Source organism: Rattus norvegicus, chromosome 13, assembly GCF_036323735.1.
Source record: "Rattus norvegicus strain BN/NHsdMcwi chromosome 13, GRCr8, whole genome shotgun sequence".
NCBI classification, from domain to species: Eukaryota; Metazoa; Chordata; class Mammalia; order Rodentia; family Muridae; genus Rattus; species Rattus norvegicus.
The window spans coordinates 19,085,254-19,108,371 of record NC_086031.1 but is presented as its reverse complement, the minus strand read 5'-3'; the positions used below and the strand labels follow the sequence as shown (position 1 = coordinate 19,108,371).

The 23,118-nt window shown below is 35.9% G+C and overlaps 1 protein-coding gene across 5 annotated transcripts in view; it reads right to left on the bottom strand.

Annotated features, from left to right (window-relative positions):
- Cntnap5b (contactin associated protein family member 5B) overlaps nt 1-23,118 on the bottom strand; it is a 903,457-nt gene that overhangs the window by 173,340 nt on the left and 706,999 nt on the right. For all 5 annotated transcript variants that reach the window (XM_063272213.1, XM_063272212.1, XM_017598777.3 and 2 more), the window contains exon 14: nt 2,359-2,515. In XM_063272213.1, coding sequence (XP_063128283.1) covers nt 2,359-2,515 — 157 coding nt within the window. The remainder of the gene's footprint in view (nt 1-2,358; nt 2,516-23,118) is intronic.

Genomic DNA, 23,118 nt, shown 5'->3' with positions numbered 1-23,118 from the left:
TACCCCTCTCCAAAATGTTCTAAATTTGTTTCCTTGAAACTTGCAGCAATTTTCTACTGCATCAGAACCAAATAGATTAAGGTCCAGGTGGTTCACAAGGATTTGTTTTTCTGGGACAAATGGTAGATTTATTTGTTCCTCTCTACTATGCTGTAACAGAATTTACTTCAAAGAATAGAGGAGGACCAAAGAAGAAAATGTTGGCAGTTCAGTTAATTTCACCTGACTTTTCCACAAAAAGAGTTTGAGTTTGGGGTAAAGGAGGCATCTAAAGTAACATCCTTCTGTAACTAAGCAACTTTCAGAACTCATGGTCCACATATTATGGAAACAGTTGTAAACAGTGTTTTTTCTACTGAGATGATCTATATAAGTGCGTGTGTGTGTGTGTGTGTGTGTGTGTGTGTGTGTGTGTGTGTGTGTTCGCGTGTGTATAAAGGAGCATGTATACATTTGCACATGTATATATGTAATGGATCCCAGTTGATTAATTTGAATACCAATACATTTGTACTGCTCATCCAAGCGGGGTTCTTTTTAGATCACTGGTTCTTAAACCGTTCTAATGCTACAGCCCTTTCATACAATTTCTTATGTTGTGGTGATCCTTAACCATAAAATTATTTTTACTGTAACTGTAATTTTGCTACTGTTATAAGTTATAATGTAAATAACTGTGCTTCAAATAATCATAGGCAGCCTCTGTGAAAGATCCACTCAATCTGCAAAGAGGTCTCGACCCACAGGTTGAAAATTGCTGTTTTATATGGTTTTTCACCTGCAACTTACAATGAACACCAAGGACTTACCTGCTTTTGCCTCACAAGTGCTGAGAAATCAAGATTTTGCCACCACCCACAGCTTTTTAAATAATTTAACTATGTGGGTACTGTGGACTTAACTCATGACTTCATGTTTATATGGCATACCCTATATTGACTATGTTATCTCCCCAAATCTAGCTTACTATTCTGAGACAAGGTTTTGACTAGAACTTAATTTTCATTGAACTGGTATCTGCCTGTTACAACATTAAATATTGTAACATATTTACAGTATTTTGTAAATATTTTCATTGAACTAATATTTGCCTGTTTGAATATTAAAGAAAATATTGCGCACAAAAGGCAGTGTAACTTGTGTGAGAGAAGCTTGACGGGGATTCTCAGTAATAATTGTGAAGCATTTGATGAGCAGAGAGACAGAAAGACAGAGGGAGAGAGAGAGAAACAGTGAAGAAAACAAAATGGCAAGTTGCTCAGACCTGAAAGGTGAGTGGACGCTCTGTGTGTATAACTGATACAGTGAAATCTGAAAAGTTTTTCTGGAGCTTAAAGATGGTATAGCCCTAAGAGACATGATAACGGAGGCATTCCCTTGTAGGACTGAGCTTGTGTAGGAAAGCACTGGAGCCTTGGTGTCCAATGGCCTTGGGTTTGAATACTGGTTGGTAAATGGATATAATCTTGAAAACAATCATTTGAGTCTTCTATAAAAAGTTTTCTCTTTACTTCGACATTAACTGTTCGGTAAAGGCATTTCTCATTCTCAATGCAGATATTTTTATGGAATATCAAGATTATTGTGAGAATTATATGACCAATAATTCAAAATCAGTAAGTACAATAAGAATTTAAAAGAGTGTTAGAGTCAGTAAATGCTGGTAAAGACATTATACATCCGTGGAAGAAAAAGGAACCATCCATATAATTACCTCCCATCCCAAAAAACTAGGCAGGTGGAATCTGAGGAATGAGAGTGAAAATTATCTTCTGTGTTCTAAGTGTTTAAACATATTAATGGACACGCAATAAGTAAAGGATCATGCATGCATGCATGCATGCGTGCGCACGTGTGCGCGCACACACACACACACATACATACACACACAGACACACAGAGAAGGAGTATGGATAGAAATAGAACAATTTAAATCCAAAGCTCAGATTACGTTGCATCACTTGCTTAGAAGGAAGGTTCAGAATAGAAGGAGGTGTTGGCACAAAACTCACTATTATTCCTTAACATTCAAGAGCAGACATTACATTGTTTTTAATATTATTTTTTGTATACGCTTTTTATGTATATGAACCACTAGTACACAGAGCTCATAGAGGCTATAAGAGGACATTAGATCTTTTGGGATTAAGAACAGTTGTCAGTCAACATATGGTAACTAAGACACAAATCTCAATTCTCTGAGAGACCACCAATTGCTTTTATAGGCTTCTAGGCTCTTTTATTAAATGCAGCCCCAATTCTGATTAAAGATGATGTCTGCAAGTTTTTCTTTTACTAGCAGTTTTGTGTACTATTTAGCACTTATTCTCACTATTGGAAAACTGAATTTCTCTTTACCATTCATCTGTGTCAGCATCACAATTGCAAAAGTGTCCAATGTCCAGACAGCTCTGCTCCAGCCCACATCCACACTTCTGGATTCCAGGAACAGAACCTCCCCAGTAGTGGTGCTTTTCATTGGACCTTCCAATCCACCAGGTGAATGGGGCTCCATCTGAAAGAGACGATATTTTGTAAGTCAGGAGTGCAAACTGAAAAACTACTGAGGAGTTCACAGTGGTGTGTGTGTGTGTGTGTGTGTGTGTGTGTGTTTGTGTGTGTGTGTGTTTGTGTGTGTGTCTGTGTGTGAGTGTCTGTGTGTGTGTGTTTGTTTGTGTGTGTGTCTGTGTGTGAGTGTCTGTGTGTGTGTGTGTGTGTGTGTATGGGTATGTGGTGTTTGTGTGTGTCTGTGTATCTGTATATCTGTGTGCTTATGTGCATGTAAGGTATTTCTTCTCTTCCTTGCCCCTCTCTTTCCCATACTGTCTGGATTCCACATGTTCTTTTTTCTTTTATCCATTTCAATTCACTGTATACCCACACATACAATTGTTCATATAAAAAGATACTTTTATTAAAATAACATCATTAACTTCATATTCATTAAAAGAAAAATCTACCACGATGAACTCTCAATCTTAAATATCTATGCTCCAAATACAAGGGCACCTACATACATAAAAGAAACCTTACTAAAGCTCAAAATACACATTGCACCTCACACAAAAATAGTAGGAGATTTCAACACCCTAATCTCATCAATGGACAGATCATGGAAACAGAAATTAAACAGAGAAATAGACAAGCTAAGAGAAGTCATGAACCAAATGACTTAACAGATATTTATAGAACATTCTACCCTAAAGCAAAAGGATATATATTCTTTTCACCATCTCATGGTACTTTCTACAAAATTGACCATATAATTGGTCATAAAAGAGGCCTCAACAAATACAGAAAGATAGAAATAATCCCATGCGTCCTAGCAGACCAACATGGGCTAAAGCTGGTCTTCAATAACAGTAAGGGAAGAACACCCACCTATACATGGAAGTTGAACAATGCTCTATCAATGATAATATGGTCAAGGAAGTAATAAAGAAAGAAATTAAAGATTCTTAGAATTTAATGAAAATGACGGTACACATACCCAAACTTATGGGATAAAATGAAAGCTGTGCTAAAAGGAAAACTCATAGCTCTGAGTGCCTGCAGAAAGAAACAGGAGAGAGTATATGCCAGCAACTTGACAGCACACCTAAAAGCTCTAGAACAAAATGAATCAAATACACCCAGGAGGACTAGAAGGCAGGAAATAATCAAACTCAGAGCTGAAATCAACCAAGTAGAAACAAAAAGGACCATAGGAAGAATCAACAGAACCAAAAGTTGGTTCTTTGAGAAAATCAACAAGATAGAAAAACCCTTAGCCAGACAAATGAGAGGACAAAGAGACTGTGTACAAATTAACAAAATCAGAAATGAAAAAGGAGACATAACTACAAAATCAGAGGAAATTAAAAAATCATCAGCTCCTACTACAAAAGCCTATAATTAACAAAACTTGAAAGTCTGCAGGAAATGGACAATTTCCTAGACAGATACCAGGTACCAAAGTTAAATCAGGAACAGATAAACCATTTAAACAACCCCATAACTCCTAAAGAAATAGAAGCAGTCATTAAAGGTCGCCCAACCAAAAAGAGCCGAGGTCCAGATGGGTTTAGTGCAGAATTATATCAGACCTTCATAGAAGACCTCATACCAATACTATCCAAACTATTCCACAAAAATTGAAACAAATGGAGCACTACTTAATTCCTTCTATGAAGCCACAATTACCCTTATACCTAAACCACACAAAGACCCAACAAAGAAAGAGAACTTCAGACCAATTTCCCTTATGAATATCGACACAAAAATACTCAATAAAATAATGGCAAACCGAATCCAAGAGCACATCAAAACAATCATCCACCATGATGAAGTAGGCGTCATCCCAGGCAAGCAGTGATTGTTTAATATATGGAAAAATATCAACGAGATCCAGTTATAAACAAACTGAAAGAACAAAACCACATGCTGCTGAGAAAGCATTTGACAAAATTCAACACCCCTTCATGATAATAGTCCTAGAAAGAATAGGAATCCAAGGCCCATACCTGAACATAGTAAAAGCCATATATAGCAAACCAGTCTCTAACATTAAAGTGAATGGACAGAAACTTGATGCAATCTCACTGAAATCAGGGACTAAACAAGGCTGCCCACTCTCTCCCTACTTATTCAATATAGTTCTTGAAGTTTTAGCTAGAGCAATCAGACAACAAAAGGAGATCAAGGGGATACAGATTCAAAAAGAAGAAGTCAAAATATCACTATTTGCAGATGATGTGATAGTATATTTAAGCAATCCCAAAAGTTCCACCAGAGAACTCCTAAACTTGATAAACACCTTCAGCAAAGTGTATAAAGTTAACTCAAATAAACTAGTAGCCTTCCTCTACACAAAAGAGAAACAAGCCGAGAAAGAAATTATGGAAACAACACCCTTCGTAATAGTACCAAATAATATAAAATACCTCGGTGTGACTTTTACCAATCAAATAAAAGATCTGTATGATAAGAACTTCAAGCCTCTGGAGAAAGAAATTGAAGAAAACCTTAGAAGATGGAAAGATCTCACATCTCATGGATTGGGAGGATTAATGTAGGAAAAATGGCCATATTACCAAAAGCAATCTACAGATTCAATGCAATCCCCATCAAAATACCAATCCAATTCCTCAAAGAGTTAGACAGAACAATTTACAAATTCATCTGGAATAACAAAAAACCCAGGATAGCTAAAATTGTTCTCAACAGTAAAAGGACTTGCGGGGGAATCACTATCTCTGATCTCAAGCAGTATTACAGAGCAATAGTGATAAAAACTGCATGGTATTGGTACAGAGGCAGATAGATAGACCAGTGGAATAGAATTGAAAACCCAGAAATGAACCCACACACCTATGGTCACTTGATTTTTGACAAAGGAGCCAAAACCATCCAATGGAAAAAAATAGCATTTTCAGCAAATGGTGCTGGTTCAACTGGAGGTCAACATGTAGAAGAATTCAGATCGATCCATGAGTATCACCCTGTACAAAGCTTAAGTCCACGTGGATCAAGGACCTCCCCATCAATCCAGATACACTCAAACTAATAGAAGAAAAAGTGGGGAAGCATCATACCATGATGAGTGTGGGGTAAGCATTGTGATGTTAAGATTCACTGAGACGGAAGAGGTAAATTAATAATAGCGTGGGGTACAATTTCATTACTACTTTTGTGCTGTCTTTAATGATTATGAATATAGAGTAGCTTATAGCTGTCCTTTAGAAGTAATAGTATATTTCAAATAAGAGTCAACATAGATATGGAAGCCCAGGACAGAATCAGCTGAAAGCTCCACATCTGCCTTCCATTGATAATGGCTGTCTTCTTTTTACATGGTACATACTAGACACTTAAAATTAAAAAAAAAGAAGTAATGGCCACAAAACAATACACATGGTATGCACTCACTGATAAGTGGTTATTAGCACAAAAGCTCAGAGTATCCAAGATAAAATTCCCAGATTAAATGTAGTTCAAGATGAAGAAAGACCAAAATGTGGATGCTTCAGTCTTTCTTAGAAGAGGCAATAAAAAGTAGAGGGTAGGAAGGACTTGGGAGGAAGAGAGGAGGGAGAGGATAAAGGGGGTAGGATCAGGTATGAGAGGAGATATGCAGAGGGTCAGAAATTTGAACATAGGTTTGCAGCAATGAGGGATCGGAAACTGGCGGAAGGCACCAGCAAGTCCCAGATGTCAGGAAAGAAAGAGGCTCTCAGGAACCCAAATAGAGGAAATTAGCTGAAATGCCCAACTAAGGGCAGGGAGAACCTGGAGAGAACATACCCTGAGGTTAGCCAAGGCCTCAAGTTGGCATATGGGGGTACCCACCCTTCTCAAAATTTTAACCAAGAATTGCTCCTCGCTAAATGAAATATAGGGACAAAGAGTGGAGCAAAGATGTAAGGAAAGGCTATTCAGAGACTGCCCCACCTAAGGATCCATCGTATATGCAACCACCAAATCCAGTCACTATTACTGATACCAAGAAGTGCTGCTTCTCAGAAGAAGAAGGGTGACCCAGGAAAGGGAATACCATTTGAAATAGAAATGCATAAAATAAAAAATTACTACTGCTACTTTTAATCATTTGCAAATTTTAATATTCTATTGTACAAGCAGTCAACTTTTTGTTGTGCAGGGAAATCCTTATTTTTCATACAGCAGCTATCTAGATGTACAAAGCCCCCTCTTTTTTTCTGATTTGTTAACTTAGTTAAATATCCCAGAAGACTTTAAAGCAAAGAGGAGGAGAGATGACATTCAGAAGTCCAGTGCTATAAACCATGAAAAAATCGGGGAAGCTTTTTATGAAAAGCATAGTTATTCTGGCATTCTAATTCCTATGAAGAGCTGGAAAAATCCACCTTCATTCTGCCACTACACCTGCGCTGCACTCCACATCTTTAGTACTTACTATCTCTTTGCTTAGAGTTCCATGTAGATCTCTGCTAACTAGTACTCTTCTTTTTAGTTTATCACTAAATGACACAAACATTGTCCCATCTCAAGTTACTCAGTCACCTTTAAAAACTTCAGTTGAACTGCCTCTTCCTAAATCCCTGACTAGACAAACCATACTTGAGGAGCCTGGATAGCAGACAGGTGACTTTAACTGCTCACAAGGAAAGAAAAAGGATAAAAACAACATTTGAGTATCAAGAACCAATACTTTAGTTATTTTTCTTTTCTCACTTGACTTATGATAAAACTTTCCATGCCTTATGCATAATTATTACCCTATGTATAGGATAGGGCTTGAGAGCATGTGGAAATAAAAAATATATTAGTATAAAACACAAACAGCCTGCTGCTGAAGAGACAGCTCTGAGATTTAAAGCACTTGTTGCTCTACCAAATGGGCTATGTTTGAATTCCAATATCCATATGGGAGTTATAGCCACCACCAGTTCCATGGAACCAACACACTCTTCTGACCTCTGTAGGCATAAGGCACACACATGATGCACGTGTATCCATACATATAGGCAGGCGGATGGAAAGACTGACAAAGCACTCATAAGCATAAAATAAAATAAAAATTTTCTGTCAAAGTACAAATAGTCAAATAATCAGGATGGACAAAAGGTCAGTGTTTCCCATAAATGACAATACTGAAAACAAAACAAATCGAATAAAACGTCATTAAATATTTCATGAACTATTTTGTCACTTTATATTATTGTCATAAAATGTGTGAACTAACTTGAAAGAGGAATGGTTTAGTTTGGCCTCACTCTCAGAGTTCTAGCCCATTGTTTCTGGGCATGAAGTGAATCAGAGCATCATGGTAGAAGGCTGTAGTGAAGAACAATAGTTTACTTCACTGTGTCTGGGGAGCAGCATTAGCAGGATGCTCCCAAAGACAGAATACATCATTCAAAGGGCACACATCCAGTGAGATTCTTGCTATGTCCTACTTTCTTCCATCTTCTAAATGATCTTACCCCACTAATACATTTATCCATATATAATGCCAAAGGTCCTCACAACAATCATTGCTCAATAATTAGACCTAACAGCTGAGGACCAAGCCTTCAACCCTTGTTGAGTCTTTGAGGGGCTATCTAAAAATAATAATATACTCAAATACAGATAATTAAAATGCCTCCAGTTTGTACATGCAGGTGAGTGTGTGTGTGTGCGTGTGTGTTTGTGTTTGTGTGTGAGTATGTGAGTGAGTGTGTGTGTGTGTGTGTGTGTGTGTGTGTGTGTGTGTGTGTGTGTTTAGGTCAGAGATCAACATTTGAAACAATCTTCAATTGTTTTTCATCTTATTTTTTGAGATAGAGTCAATGAGGCTGTGTTTTCTGGCCTGTTAATCAGGGTATCTTCTGTTGCACTCTCATCACTGCTGGTTTAGATGTGTGCACTAGTGTATAGTGCTTTTTTTTACATGGATCATGTGAATGTAATTTTTGCTTGTTCAATAAGAACTTTACCAAAGAAATAATCTTGCCAGCCTCACTATTTCTCTTATCTTCAAAGAGGTCCAGTTACAAGGTGCATAATGTCATTTTATAAATATGTTCCAAAAAATTAGATCACTGAGTGACCTCATATCAGTCTTAATTTGTGTGATATATGATGGTTTCCCAGCAATAAAACATAATTTTGGTAGAGCATGATGGTCAAGACAACTCATTGGGTAATAAAATATAAAACATTAAGTGTTCTATCATCAAGACCTCAAAATATGCTCCATGACAAAAATAAAATTTGATTATTAGCTTTAATGCTAGTCAGAAAAATAAATTTGAAGTAGATTCTTGACAATATGTGTAAGGTAAAGAGAGAAAATCTGCTAGTATTTAAGGGAGAGTACAGTTCTAATGAAACATCTATATCATTTCTATTATATATATATATACGTATATGTACATATATTATATACACACATATAAATACATTGTGCTATATATATACACACATATATATAATATACATACATAGCATACACACACACACACACACACACACACACACACACACACACATTGCCATTTCACGTTTCTTCCCAAAGAATCCAAATTAGATTTTGATGCATTCAAAATAAGGCTCTGATAACTATCCTATTCAACCATTCCAACAATGGTAGGAAAATATCTCTTTTCATTTTGCAGATAAAGAAATTGAATCAAGGGATTAGTAAATTCTTCAGCCTTACATACGAAGTAAAATGTGAATTCATATGTTATAGCTCCATTCCTCAATAATATATTTTCTATATTATGTCAAACTATGCCAGTTATAGTCAGGAAAAAAAAAGACATAATAGTTCCTTACAGCAAGTATTGTTGAATCAATGTTATTATCATTATTTTGTCAAAGCTGCAGATGTTTATTTAATATAAAACCACAAAATTCTTAGATATTCTCTTAAGTACACAGTATCCTCAGTTATTGTGGTCTATCTATTGATTGGTATTAGAAATAATCCTGACAAAGAAACTAAAACCACCTGCAAAGATAAATATTCTATAACTATCCTAGTTGTTAAAAAATACAATTTACCTAAATTTCTGTAATAATGCTTGATAAATCTCAATCTGAAGTTGAACAAGGTAACTTCAATGAAGAGATGATAAACTACAGAATATGGTAGAGTCTTATTTAGATCATCCAACTAACAATGTGTTTTGATAATTTCTAGTTCCAAATCCCTCTCCCCTTTAGCTTCTTCTGGGAACACAAAGCATCTCCTTTTTACCCAAATTAATAACATCCCATATTCATGTGTGCTGCAAATATTTCCTTAGTTGTGGGCCAATTCACTGGCAAATTTGAAGTCTATAATGTTTAGGTCATACTTTCAGTGATCAATGCCCTACCCCTGACTAAAATTGTCTATCTGTATATATGAAATATATATGAAAATTTCAAAATATTTAAAAACAAGATATTAAAAATATCAATTATTTTCCCAGGATAATTATGAAAGGCTTATCTAATCAGGAACCAACTGAATACATTTTCTAGAAATGGTGTTGTTTGAAATGTAACCTATGACTGCTTGACGTAGAATACCCTGGAATGTTTGTAAGAGTGGAGGGCATGTAGCTGTTTTCAGACACTAAATGTGTGGACCCCTTAATTTTCTATTTTTAATCAAACTCACTAGGTAATGCTAACAGTTCACCAACATTTTAGGTGATCAATGCTTAGAATTATTGATTTGTAGGTTTGACCTCTTTTTAAAAAATTGAAGAGTTCTACTTCTGAGTACTTTTGCTTTTGTTCAAGGAACTCTTTTGTTTGTGTTGTGCAAATTTGTGCAGAACTATGTACAACGTGAGTAAAAATGTTGTTTCTGTTACAGGTGACAGGGTTCAAAAAGATAATGAGACTGAATGTCTTCCTTAATCACATTCCATCTTGTGTTTTGAGACAGGATCTGTCACTAAATGGAGTACTATTCTGTCTATTCTGGATGGCCAACAAGCTGTGACAGTCTTTCCCTTTTCTTTCCCTATGCGCAGTGTTAAGATTACAGGTGTCAACACTATGCACAACTGGGGCACACTCCTCCATTATCACTGAAGCTACTTGGACAATAACAAGAACAAGTAAGCAAAGAGAACTAAGTTAAACAAACAAAATTGCAAACATCAGTTCACAAAATCTTTAGTAGGATATTACAGTGTGCTAAATTGGCCACAGTGAAAGGGCCACAAGCAATCTTCCATGAAGCACCAGAATGGGAACTAAATCATTTTCTTTCAAAGAAAATAAACTCAAATTTGCCTCCTCCAAAATGAAAAGCTTAGCAACAATATGAAGTTAGGATTGTGCACACACTTAAAAGGTACAAATAACAACTCTTCTGCAATTGATAATTGAATTACTAGACATCAGATCTGAGGAATTTTCTGATGTTTGCTTTAGTTGCCTCACCAATCTAAATGTAGAAATCCCTCATACATAGTCACCCAGATCCTTAGGAACACTTTTTAAATAATAGAGATTGTTAATTGCTAACCAGATATTTGATTGTAGGTTTCAGGGAAATACCACAACACAGGTAACAAGTTAAATAAAGCATAATCAAAGATATAAACAAATAAAATAGAGAAGTAATAATTTTGAAACTGTAGCAGAAAAGAAATCATCAAATAATACTAATTAATTCTAGCCTTGTACCTGCTCCTTTTAACATAGATCTAGCTATTATCTACTGTTGCTAAGAACCTTTTCATAGATTCCCTTGCAGGTACTCCAAGATGTGTCTCCATCATTTATTCATTCTTCTCCAGGAAATATTTTTATTCTTTGGGTCATTTTCTGCACAGAACTCTATTTAAAATATTGTATTGGTTAGAAGAGCAGTGTTTAAATTCATGCAAATTTCTTGGCAGAATTCAGTTATCACAGTTTCTAAACCTTTCTCAGATGGCTTCCTACATACATTTTACAATCTTCTCAAAAAAAGATTCTAAGGGCACGGCATGCTGCTTTTTTCATTCTGTTCTTTTATGTGTTTATGTATCATTAGTTTATCTAATCATATTGAGTCTGCAATCACAGGACTCCTCTCATGTCATAGCCTAGGAGTGGATCTGTGGCTCCCAGGTGGAGGGGCATGTTTCTTTATCATTCTTTACAGATATTTGACCTCTTTCTTATACATAAGTGCTTTAAAATGGGATTTTCCAGACATCCATCTTTATTAACCATTTGGTGTACATTTCAAGCAAAACTGTATTTGTTCTCTTGTTCATCCTAGTTTATCTCCTCTTTCCTACCAATCCTAGGTTTCTAGCCTAAAAAATTAAAATAATCATGAATACAAAGTTTCTTGATTACCAAGGCATAGAAGAAGTCCATGTTATTCTAACCATACAATGTTCCAGTGTATCTATACTCCCTTAATCTTCAGCCAAACACCCCCACTGTGCAGTCCTCCACTCTACCCTGCACTAAGACCTCTTCAGCTAGCTCTTCCACTAGAGCCCTTTCTGGCAGCAAAATATTGAACAGCATCTCACAGCCACTTGCAATGTTCGCTTTCACACATATATGTAAACACTACAATCAAACTGGCCAATTCCTCATTTTTACATTTGGAGGGATATCTGATTTTGCTTTGCTTGACTCTCAGCCTATAAAATTCTCTTCTATAGCTATGGTTGACCTCTGTATTCTAATATCTGTATACCTACAAGTACTTTTCTGAATGTTCTTCTAAATCCTTTTCTTTTTTAAGAACTCATCTTTGATATGTTAAACTGAAACTATTCTTTTCTGATTAAAACGTATAGGCATTTTTGATTCAATGTTCTCTTATACTGGCTTGTTTTTGTTAATTGTGAACATGTACTATGTTCTCATAAATGATTCAAATTAATTATGTATAAAAATTTGTACTTTACAAGTTTTTAAACTATGTCTAATACCTTATTAATACTGTCTTCGCTAGGCACTATGGGAATATTTTAATAACTGGGATCTAGATTATGAAAATAGACCTGTGTCAACAGACAGACAGACATACCCATATACATGATCTAATGCACATACAGAGGTATTAGAGTATCAGTACTCCTCAAGATTTCTTAATCTTCATAAGATACTCAATAAATCAACAACTACATATTAAATTGAGGGCAAAAGAGTGTTTCATTTCTGATCAAAATGTCATATGATTTCTATTAACTAACCAATCACTGGTAATTTTTATCATTTATTAATTTAACAACTAATCTCATTACCCTTTATTTTAAGCTACTGCATTTAACAGTTTTAGTTTAGCAATTAACTACCATGCATCTTATTTCATTTTGACCCCTACAATGAAATAAGATGAACTGTGGAACTTAGCAACAGATGATTAATTTGCTTTGTTCTAGATAGTGAGATGTGTGAAACCAAATCAGTTAGTGTGTGGTGAGGGTCTTCCTTTGACTCAGAGAGTTATCTTCCTGATGAGTCATGACAGGACAGGAGGGCTGAGGTATCTTTCCTCAGGGCTTCTCTATAGAACCCAATGCTGTAATTTTGGATGCTGACTGTACCCAAGTGGCTCACATGCTAGCAGCTTGATGCCCAGCAAAATTAACTGGAAGGGGCTATGGACCTACTGGAAGTGGAGCCTACTGAGAGGTATGTACCTTTTTAAATGTCTGACCTTGAGAAGCACTGTAAGATTGCTCTCTCATTCAGCCCATGATGGAAATAGCCCACAAAATCCCTAACTTCATCATCTTACACGGTGATAAGAGGCACAAAGGCACAAATTCTTCCGACGTCAGATTAGAAAGCTAAAAAATTATATAAACTATACATTTTCTGTTTATATATAAAATATCTCACAGATTTTATTACAGTTATTGATAGCAAGTGACACAGATATTGACCCATTCATGGTGACCACCTAATGACATGATCATACCATGAAAGACTTATCTGGGGACAATAGTTCAACCTACAATCTTTGGGTAACATAAATATTCAGACCACAGCAGTAAGAGAAATTTTAATATCCAAATGGCACTGTCTAAAGGAATTGTATACATGGCTGGACAGAGATGAGATGTAAGATCATAAATAAGTTGAATACCCCAAGTTTAAGCATGCTTCTTTTTTATCAGCATAATAGCTTATATTAACTCACCATCTAACAAAAGAAAATTGCTTTTCTCACAAAATAAACAGCAATTATAGTTTCATGTCAGGTGGTTGTTACAGTTTTATTTTATGTTTTAACAACATACTGACTCTAGTAAGTTCTGTCTATGAACAGTTAGATATAGTGTCATCATGGGAAAGTTGCTTGCACATGAAGGACAAGTGACTTTCCTTCACTCAGCACATATCAACTCCTAGGGATGGATAGGTATGAACACTTTTAACTGGTTTGAACTTGTGGAGGTCACTGGGAAGGTCACTACAACTGCTTTGAGTTGATGTTTTGAGGTATGCAACACCTATGTTATATCAAGAGTTCATGATTTTATAAAACGCTTCTCACTGTAATGGTTTGTAAATTCTTTCAGCCCCTCTCTCTGTGCCTAGTCAGGCCCTTCAATTTTGGGCATGAAGACTGCTTTGATTCATCTATAGCTGAGTACTAATGGTCATAAGTTTCTCCATTAAGTAGGTCTTTTACAATAAGACAGTTCTCTGATCAAGGTTAAAAGCAACATAAAACTTTCAATTCCAGAAGTTAGTCATTTTATGAATCAATTTGTTTTTCTATTTATAAGAACATATATTAGAATGAGAACAGAACATGTTTATAGTACAGGACTAAATTCTCAATCACATATTTAGCAAAGTTACTTAAATGGAGGAAATATAGAATGTAAATATATGCCAGACGCACAACTTATTTTTCTCAATTGAAATTAAGTTACTCTAAGAGCATGTATAGACATGCACATGTACACACCTGCAAACACATATGCACGCCTTTATATGATCTTGCTTATGGAGATTTCCTATTTGTACTTTTTATTATTTTTTCTTACCTAATTTCTCTGTTTCTCATTTTTTGTTTCTGTTTTTCCTTTGGCATCTTTCTGTTATTTCTTCCTCTGTCTAATCGTTGTGGTGAATTATCTGTATTTTCCCTAAGTTGTTTGCTTCTCTATTATCTATTATGAGTAAAATCAATTCAATTCTTCTTTTAAAAATATACAATCAAAACTACAACACATTTGATAGCAACTTAAAGCTGCAGAAATCGGCTGCTGAGAGGTAGCAGTCATTCTGTGATTATGGTAAATAATGAAAGAGGAAGACAGAGTAGGAAGACTTCAAGTGAATGCCCACACAAATCAAACTTTCTTTGAAATTAGTTGTAAAAGGTGGGTAAATTTATGAAAATAACAGAAATAAGATAAACTGATTTAGATTTTCACAATATGAACAGAATACAAAAACTGTTTATCCAATTGTTTCAGTAGTTGAATTGAGATGTACTAGTTTCATGATTATTAATACCTTAAGCAAATCCCAGACAGAAAGTGGATGGAGCCACAGATGACACACAGAATGAAGTGTTGTATACACCAGCAGCAGGATCACACAGAAAAGCTCTTCTAATGAATAAAATATAAAGACCACAATTACACGAACCAGAGAGAAGTTCCCAGAAGATCATCAGCATAATAACAGCAATAAAAACAGAATTTCATGCCTCCGCCTTCTAATTTCCTTGACTGAATCAAAATAATATTTATTAACCACTCTCCTGTTTATGATTATGTACACAGCAAAAGAAAAAAACAAGGCTGTGGATTTCCTACACTCAAGAATTGTCTGTTCATGATATCACACGGAGGTCATTTAACTCTTCTAAAAGACAGTTAACAGTCAGAAAACCAAAATTTGGATTACTAAATTGTGACACCCCAATTAAAACTGATGTTACATGCTGACAACTTAGAGTGAGTGACCACATGATGAAATTAATTTTATATATTGACACAAAGCTGTTTCCAAATATAACAGTGAAAACATTAACTGTTTTTTTTTAAACCGGGTATTCAATTCACTTACTACTAGTTTCTCTACTATATAATGTAGAGAGCAAGAAATAGGATTATGAGCTACTGAAATGGCTCAGTGTGTAAAGACATCAGCCATAGAGCCTAATAATCTTAGCTTAATCCCTGGAAACCCAATGGTAGAAGGAGAGAATCATGTCCTCTGACATCCACACATATGCTATGACATCATAACACTTTAAAATGGCGTTGTGAGATGTTGACAGTAATCTATATAATGGTAGCAATACTTAGTTATAAAAATAATTATACCAACAGCATGTGCCTTTGCTGATTTCTGAGAGGATCATGAATTTCACCACAATCTTCTAATTAGGAGAAAAAATGTGTCCCTTCTTTACAGGCAGCAGCAAAAATGGAAGTTGAGGGTGAAAAAGACAATTCGTGATTTTTTAGGAAGCAATCTAGAAGGCCCTGCAGGGTCTTGTACTGTTCATAGAACTGGGATTGCATGAGCAAACCATGTGGGACATTATAGGAAACAAAAGTGTTCTCTTTATGTGCATGGTAGTTAACAAAAACAAAACAAAACAAAACAAAACAAAACAAAACAAAACAAAACAAAACAAAAAAAAAACCTGAGTACAGCTTTCTGTGACACTAAGGGTATTTAAGAATACCTTGATTTGGCATCAAATAACATAAACTGGCTTAAACTACACTGTGGGTTATAAGTTTTCATTCAGTTAATTTACAGATTTAATTATAAAGAATGATTCAGCTCAGCTCTTGTGGAGTTAGCATGTTTCAGAACAGGACTCTTCAGAAAAGTGAAGGTATGTAGAATCATATTAAAGCTTGTAATTCTATATTCCCATGAATCAGATGTTATTACAACACTACATTTTTCTCAAAGCTTACTTTAGTGAACTGAGTTATAAATGATTTCCTGTCAAGAGTTTTTTGAACAAACAGTATATGCAGTTTTTTAAAATAAGGACATTTTAAGTTCCTTGAGTGAGAGAACAAAAATTATTTATGCTCAATAGTTTTTAACTTGAGATAGATTACAATAAGAATATGGTCCACAAGTGTAAAAAACTTATGATAAAATAAATTAACCAGTAATCAACTATGTTTTAGTATTACATCAATACAAAAACTAGATAAAGAATAAATTTTGCTGCGGTAATCATTAAGAAATTCTTAAAAATACCAACAAATGCAGAACTATGATGGACAACAATTGAAAAAAAATGTAGCACGTTCAATGGTGATCTGTTCTCAAATATAAGGAAGGGTCAACGTAGAATTTCATATGTAACATGTCACAGAAACAAAATAATGTATAGAAAGCACATCATCTTATTAATGGGTGCCAGAAATGCCTCTCAAGAAAATTCAACATTTTTTGTTGTAAGTTCAAAATTATGTATGAAATGGGTGCACCTCAGCACATGAATGTCAGATAAAATGAGGCTGCATGTAGTATATTTAATGACAACAGGTGAAAGATGTTCATCTATGATAAAGAATGGGAACAAGATGTCAACAATGGAAATCTGTACTAACACAGTGTTAGAAGTCCTAATCAAAGCAATTAGCAAAACTAATAAAAATAAATCATGGTCCCAACATGGGGTTGGGGTCAAGCCTCAGATGGCCCCAAACCTAGTGCCATGCAGTCCTGGGTAGACAAACCACACCAGAGATGACATAAAGCTGCTGTCACATAGCATGGGCAGGGTAGAGTACTTCTGAGATGCCCCCAGACACCCAGAGGCCCTGGGAACCACTAAGACAAACAAGTAAGTTGTAGAGAGAAGGAGAGAAGGAAGATAAAGAGAATCAGAAGGATGTGTATACTATGAAGTGAGGTGGAACTTAAGGCTTGAGGGTAGTTAGGAACAGAATAATGTGAGTACCTGGTGATACCACCTAAGGGCATGGTGAGGATTTGGTCTATGCTGCCACTCAGGGCAACTTCTGGATCTGTATTTCTGCAGGAGCAGGGCTCTATTTTCATTAACGCCTGGTAGATATGCCTTGTGTGGGCTGCTGTCTAGGGCCATGTTGCCAGGGCATGATGGTAGAAATAGCCTGAAAGTTTGAGAGAGGGAAAGTTGGCCTTGTCACTCTCCAGCTGTATTATTCAGGAAAACCTGTCCCCTCAGAAATCAAAGCACAGCTGGCTCTGTTTGGGGCTTTTCAGGTAAGCTGACATTGAAATTTTGAGAGATAGAGAGCTGTCCCCTTGCCAGTTGCAGCATTGGGTGAGCTACCCAGAGCAGTGCCAGACTCACCCTGGTTATTTGAATGCAGGAAAGCTGACAGGCTGATCAGCTAATCTCCCAACAAGGCGTAGAGCTGGGGCTCCTAGTTAGCTCACCTCAATATCATCTACACCATAGATGAAGTGCTGGAGTCCATGAAACTGTTGATTCTAGAGCTCCAAAGCTGCAGGATCTCCATGGCAGAGTATAGCAACAAAATATAAGAGAGGAGTCCCAATGAGAATCCAGTATTGACACTGTAGCACAAGACAAAGGCCTTGAACCCTGTTGTGGTTTGCCCTGGAGTTTTCTGTATTTTTATGCTAATTCCACTGCCCCTAGTACAGCTGCCTAGTCATGCACTCAGGAATCAGGTGACTTCACCAGAACCTTCTCCCCATTGAATTTGTAAAATACAGGTGAGGAGAAGGTACAGGATAGAAGGAGGCCTGTCATTTGAAGAGAGGGAAGGATGGGCAGGAGAATGCTGCCAGGTTCAGAGAGAGGCCTTTGGCAGTGTGATATACGATGGAACAGAATGGGTGAGTGGGTGAGATGCTTTGCTGACTGAGACTTAAGATATCTTGGGGTACTGAGGTGCTGGACCTAATTGGGATAAAAGACATTACTTTTTTTATTATTATTTTATATTTTTAAAACAACAGAGCCAGACTCAATTCAATGAGCATTAACAAGTAAAGACGTGCACAAAAGATTATATTCTGTAACTCAATGTAACATACTACAACTGTTACTATAGGAATTTTTTTTTCTCTGCTGAGGAGGAGGTTGTAAGGATAAAGCAAGTATAGAAAGACAGAGAGAAGAGCAAGATTGGGGTTCATGATGTAAATTTCACAAAGAATCAATAAAAGTTATAATTTAGAAATCATTAATGTTTCTAGGGACGTAAAAACCATTTAAATGAAAATGAATGACAAAACAAATTCAAATATTACAACCCAGTTTAGACTAACAGAAAAAAATAAACAGGAAGAAAATAATCAAACCCAGAAAATGTTATACTTGGAAAACTGCAAAACACTGACTAGTGAAATTATGAAAGGTAAAAGTAAAATAAAATTAAAATTTAAAAATACATGCACTACTCAAATAACTCAGTGTCTCAAAACAAAGAAGCAAGTTAAACAAAAGGCAAGGACCTGAATAAATATGTCTTTAGAAAAATGGGTGACTTCTAAGTATTTGAAAATACTCTGAACATCTTCAATCAGCAATATTCAAACCCAAATAATAATGGGATGTCACTTTTGACCTATTAAGGGGGTTATTAATAATAACTTATACAAAACAACCCTTCAGTATCTTTGTTGTTTTTAAAAGGTGAAAGAGAATATCAATACTGGTGTTTCTCAACCATCAAAAATCATAGTTATGAAGCTAGAGGCTCAGTTCAGTGCATAACTGTGAATATTGCTCTTATAGAAGATCAAATATTTGTTCTTCACACCCTTCTCTGTCAGTTGGATCACTATTGCCTGTAACTTCAGCTCCTTGGTATCTTATGGTATTTTCTGTCTTCCACGGGCAACTTCAATTCATTTGTACAAATTCACACAGACACACAGACACATAATTAAAATAAAGCTGAAAAGGTAGATTTATTATTTCATTAGTACTCTTTTTTGGTTTATTCCTGTTGTTTTTGTTGTTATTCTTTCCTGTTTTTGTTTGTTTGTTTGTTTTGTTTTCTTTGAGACAGGGTTTCATTTTGTAAAGTTGGAACTCAATCTATACACCAGGATAGCCTTGAACTCATAGAGATCCCTTTCCTCTACCTTCCAAGTTCTGGGATTAAAAGCATCTGCCACTACCACTAGTTACACTCTCTTGAATTCTGGGTATAAATTGAAAGGAGTTGAAAGATATATTTGCATATGGAATAAAGAAGATAGAAACAGGGCAAAATGAGGAAAAATTCTAAGACTTCTGGGGATATCAAGTAAAAAAAAATTTTTCCAGGGGATGAAATGTAATGATATTTGATATTACAAAAGTTAGGTAGCCTAGATGTAGACACTTGGGTCATGCCCTTCGAGAGCATGAGGCTCCACTTCAGACACATAAACAAGAAATGAAGTTCATACTGATAAAACATAAGCAATATGGAAGACCAAGACAGTATGCTCCTCCCCAAATGTAGTAGTGCTATAGAAAAGTTCTCCCTTGAGAATTGCCTAGAATTCCAAGATAAAAAATGTAACCAAAAAAAAAAAAAACCATCAGTAGCCTTCCTCTAATCAAATGATAAACAGTCTGAGAAAGAATTTGTGGAAATGACACCCTTTACAATAGTCACAAATAACATAAAATACCTTGGTGTGACTCTAAACAAGCATATGAAAGATCTATATGACAAAAACTTCAAGTCTCTGAAGAAAGAAAGTGAAGAAGATCTCAGAAGATGGAAAAACTTTCCATGTTCATGGATTGGCAGGATTAATATAATAAAAATGGCCATTTTACCAAAAGCAATCTATAGATTCAATGCAATCCCCATCAAAATTCCAACTGAGTTCTTCATAGAGTTAGAAAGAGCAACTTGTAAATTCATTTGGAATAAAAAAAACCCAGGATAGGAAAAACTATACTCAACACTAAAAGAAATTCTGGGGATCACCCTCCCTGACCTCAAGCAGTATCACAGAGCAACGGTACTAAAAACCTGTATGGTATTGGTACAGAGTCAGGCAGGTAGTTCAATAAAATAGGACTGAAGACTCAGAAATGAATGAACACACCTATGGTCACTTGAACTTTGACAAATGAACTAAAACCATCTAATGGAAAAAAGATAGCATTTTCAACAAATGGTGCTGGTTCTGTTGGAGATCAGCAAGTAGAAGAATGCAAATCAACCCATTCTTAGTGTCCTGTACAAAGCTTAAGTGCAAGTGGATCGTGAACCTCCACAGAAAACCATATACACTCAATCTAATAGAAGAAGAAGTGGAGAAGAGCCTTGAACACATGGGCACTGGGGAAAATTTGCTGAACAGAACACCAATGTTTATGCTCTAAGATCAAGAATCCACAAATGGTCCCTCATAAAATTGCAAAGCTTCTATAAAGCAAAGGACACTGTCATTAGGACAAAACAGCAACCAACAGATTTGGAAAAGATCTTTACCAATACTATATCTGATAGAGGGCTATTATCCAATATATACAAAGAACTCAAGAAGTTAGAATCCAGAGAGCCAAATAACCCTATCAAAATGGGATACAGAGCTAAAAAAAAGAACTCTCAGCTGAGGAATATCAAATGGCTGAGAAGTATCTAAAGAAATGTTCAACATCCTTAGTCATCAGGGAAATGCAAATCAAAACAACCCTGAGATTCTACCTCACACCTGTCAGAATGGCTAAGATCAAATACTCAGGTGAGAACAGATACTTGCAAGGATGTGGAGAAAGAAGAACACTCCTCCATTGTTAGTGGGATTGCAAACTGGTACGACCACTGTGGAAATCACTCATAAAATTGGGCATTGCACTACCTGATGACCGAGCTATACCAGTCCTGGCCACATACCCAAATGGTGCTCCAATAGACAACAAAGTCACATGCTCCACTATGTTGATAGCAGCCTTATTTATAATATCCAGAAGCTGGAAAGAACCCACATGTCCTTCAGCAGAGGAATAGATATAGAAAATATAGTACATTTACACAGTGGTGTATTACTCAGCTGTCAAAAACAATGACTTCATGAAATTCATAGGCAAATGGATAGAACTAGAAAATATGATCCAGTGTGAGGTAACCCAATCACAAAAGAATACACATGGTATGCACTCACTGATAAGTGTAAATTAGCCCGCAAGCTCAAATTACCCAAGGTACAATCTACAGACCACATGAAGCTCAAGAAGAAGGACAACCAAAGTGCACATGTTTCAGTCCTTCTTAAAAAGAGAAATAAGAATATTCATAAGAGGAGATATGGAGACAAAATTTGGAAATGAGACTGAAGGAATGGCCATTCAGAGCCTGCCCCACCCGTGGATCCAATCTCTCTGTGTGTGTTTGTGTGTTTGTTTGTGTGTGTGTGTGTGTGTGTGTGTGTGTGTGTGTGTGTGTGTGTGTGTATCTAGCCACCGAAACTAGACAATATTGATGAAGCTAAAAAGTGCATGCTGACCAGAGCCTGATGTTGCTGTCTCCTTTTAGACTCATCCAGAATGTGACAAATACAGAGGTAATTGCTAGCAGCAAACCATTGAATGGGGTGCCCATGGAGGAATAAGAGGAAAAAATTGATGGAGCTGAAGGGACTTGCAACCCCATAAGAACAGCAATGCCAATCAACCTGAGCTCTTAGGGAGTAAACCAGTACTCAAAGACTACTCATGGACAGACCCGTGACTTCTGCTGCATATGTAGCAGAGGACGACCTTGTTGGGCACAAATGGAAGGAGAAGCTCTTGTCCTGTCAAGGCTGGATCCCCCAGTGTAGGGGAATGTCAGAGTTCGGAGGCAGGAAGGGTTTGTGGTTTGGAAGGGGGAACACCCTTGTACAAGAAGGAGAGTGTAATAAGAAAGGGGTCTTATAGACAGGAAATTGGGAATGGAAATAACATTTGAAATATAAATAAAAAATAGCCACACAAAAAAAGAGAGAATGCAACAGAACAATAATTAATTGGAATTTAAAGAATATAAGAACAGTACAATGAACTTAATGGGCATAGAGACAGCAAATTAGTGGTGATCAAGAAAAGAGAAATATATGCCTGAAAAATGTTGAAAATGATCAGAATTTCAAACCCTAGTTAAGTGAAAAATATTAGAGGCAACTCAAGCTAATATGAAAGTCAAACTAAACTTCAACAAGCTGCTAGAGGGCTTGCAAGGCCTTATAGGTAAAATAGATCAAGTGGAAAACATTAAGAAATGAAAATAATATAGAGGTATTGGACAACTCCAGCAAAGAAAAAAATGAATTAAGTGCACACACACATACACACACACACACACACACACACACACACACACACAGTCACATAACAAGAAGAACTTATAGAACAAAATGAACAAAATAAAAGTAAATCTTTAAGTTATGGACAGAAGGAGAATAACTTAAATAGACCAAATTTCTAACCAGAATGATATAAGAGAACATTCCCAATTACTGAAAGACACCCACACAGGTATTAACAACACATAGAACACTAACCAGACAGGACCAGGAAAAAAAAACTCTCCATAAAATATTATAATTTAATTACTATATATACAGAATACAGGGAAGGTACTCTGATAGAAAAATCATTAGTTATAAATGAAAAAATACTCATCAGAGTATCACAGAACTTTCTCAATAGTGATATTAAAATCCAGGATGCAACTTTCTTTTTTTAAATTTAATTTCAGTTTT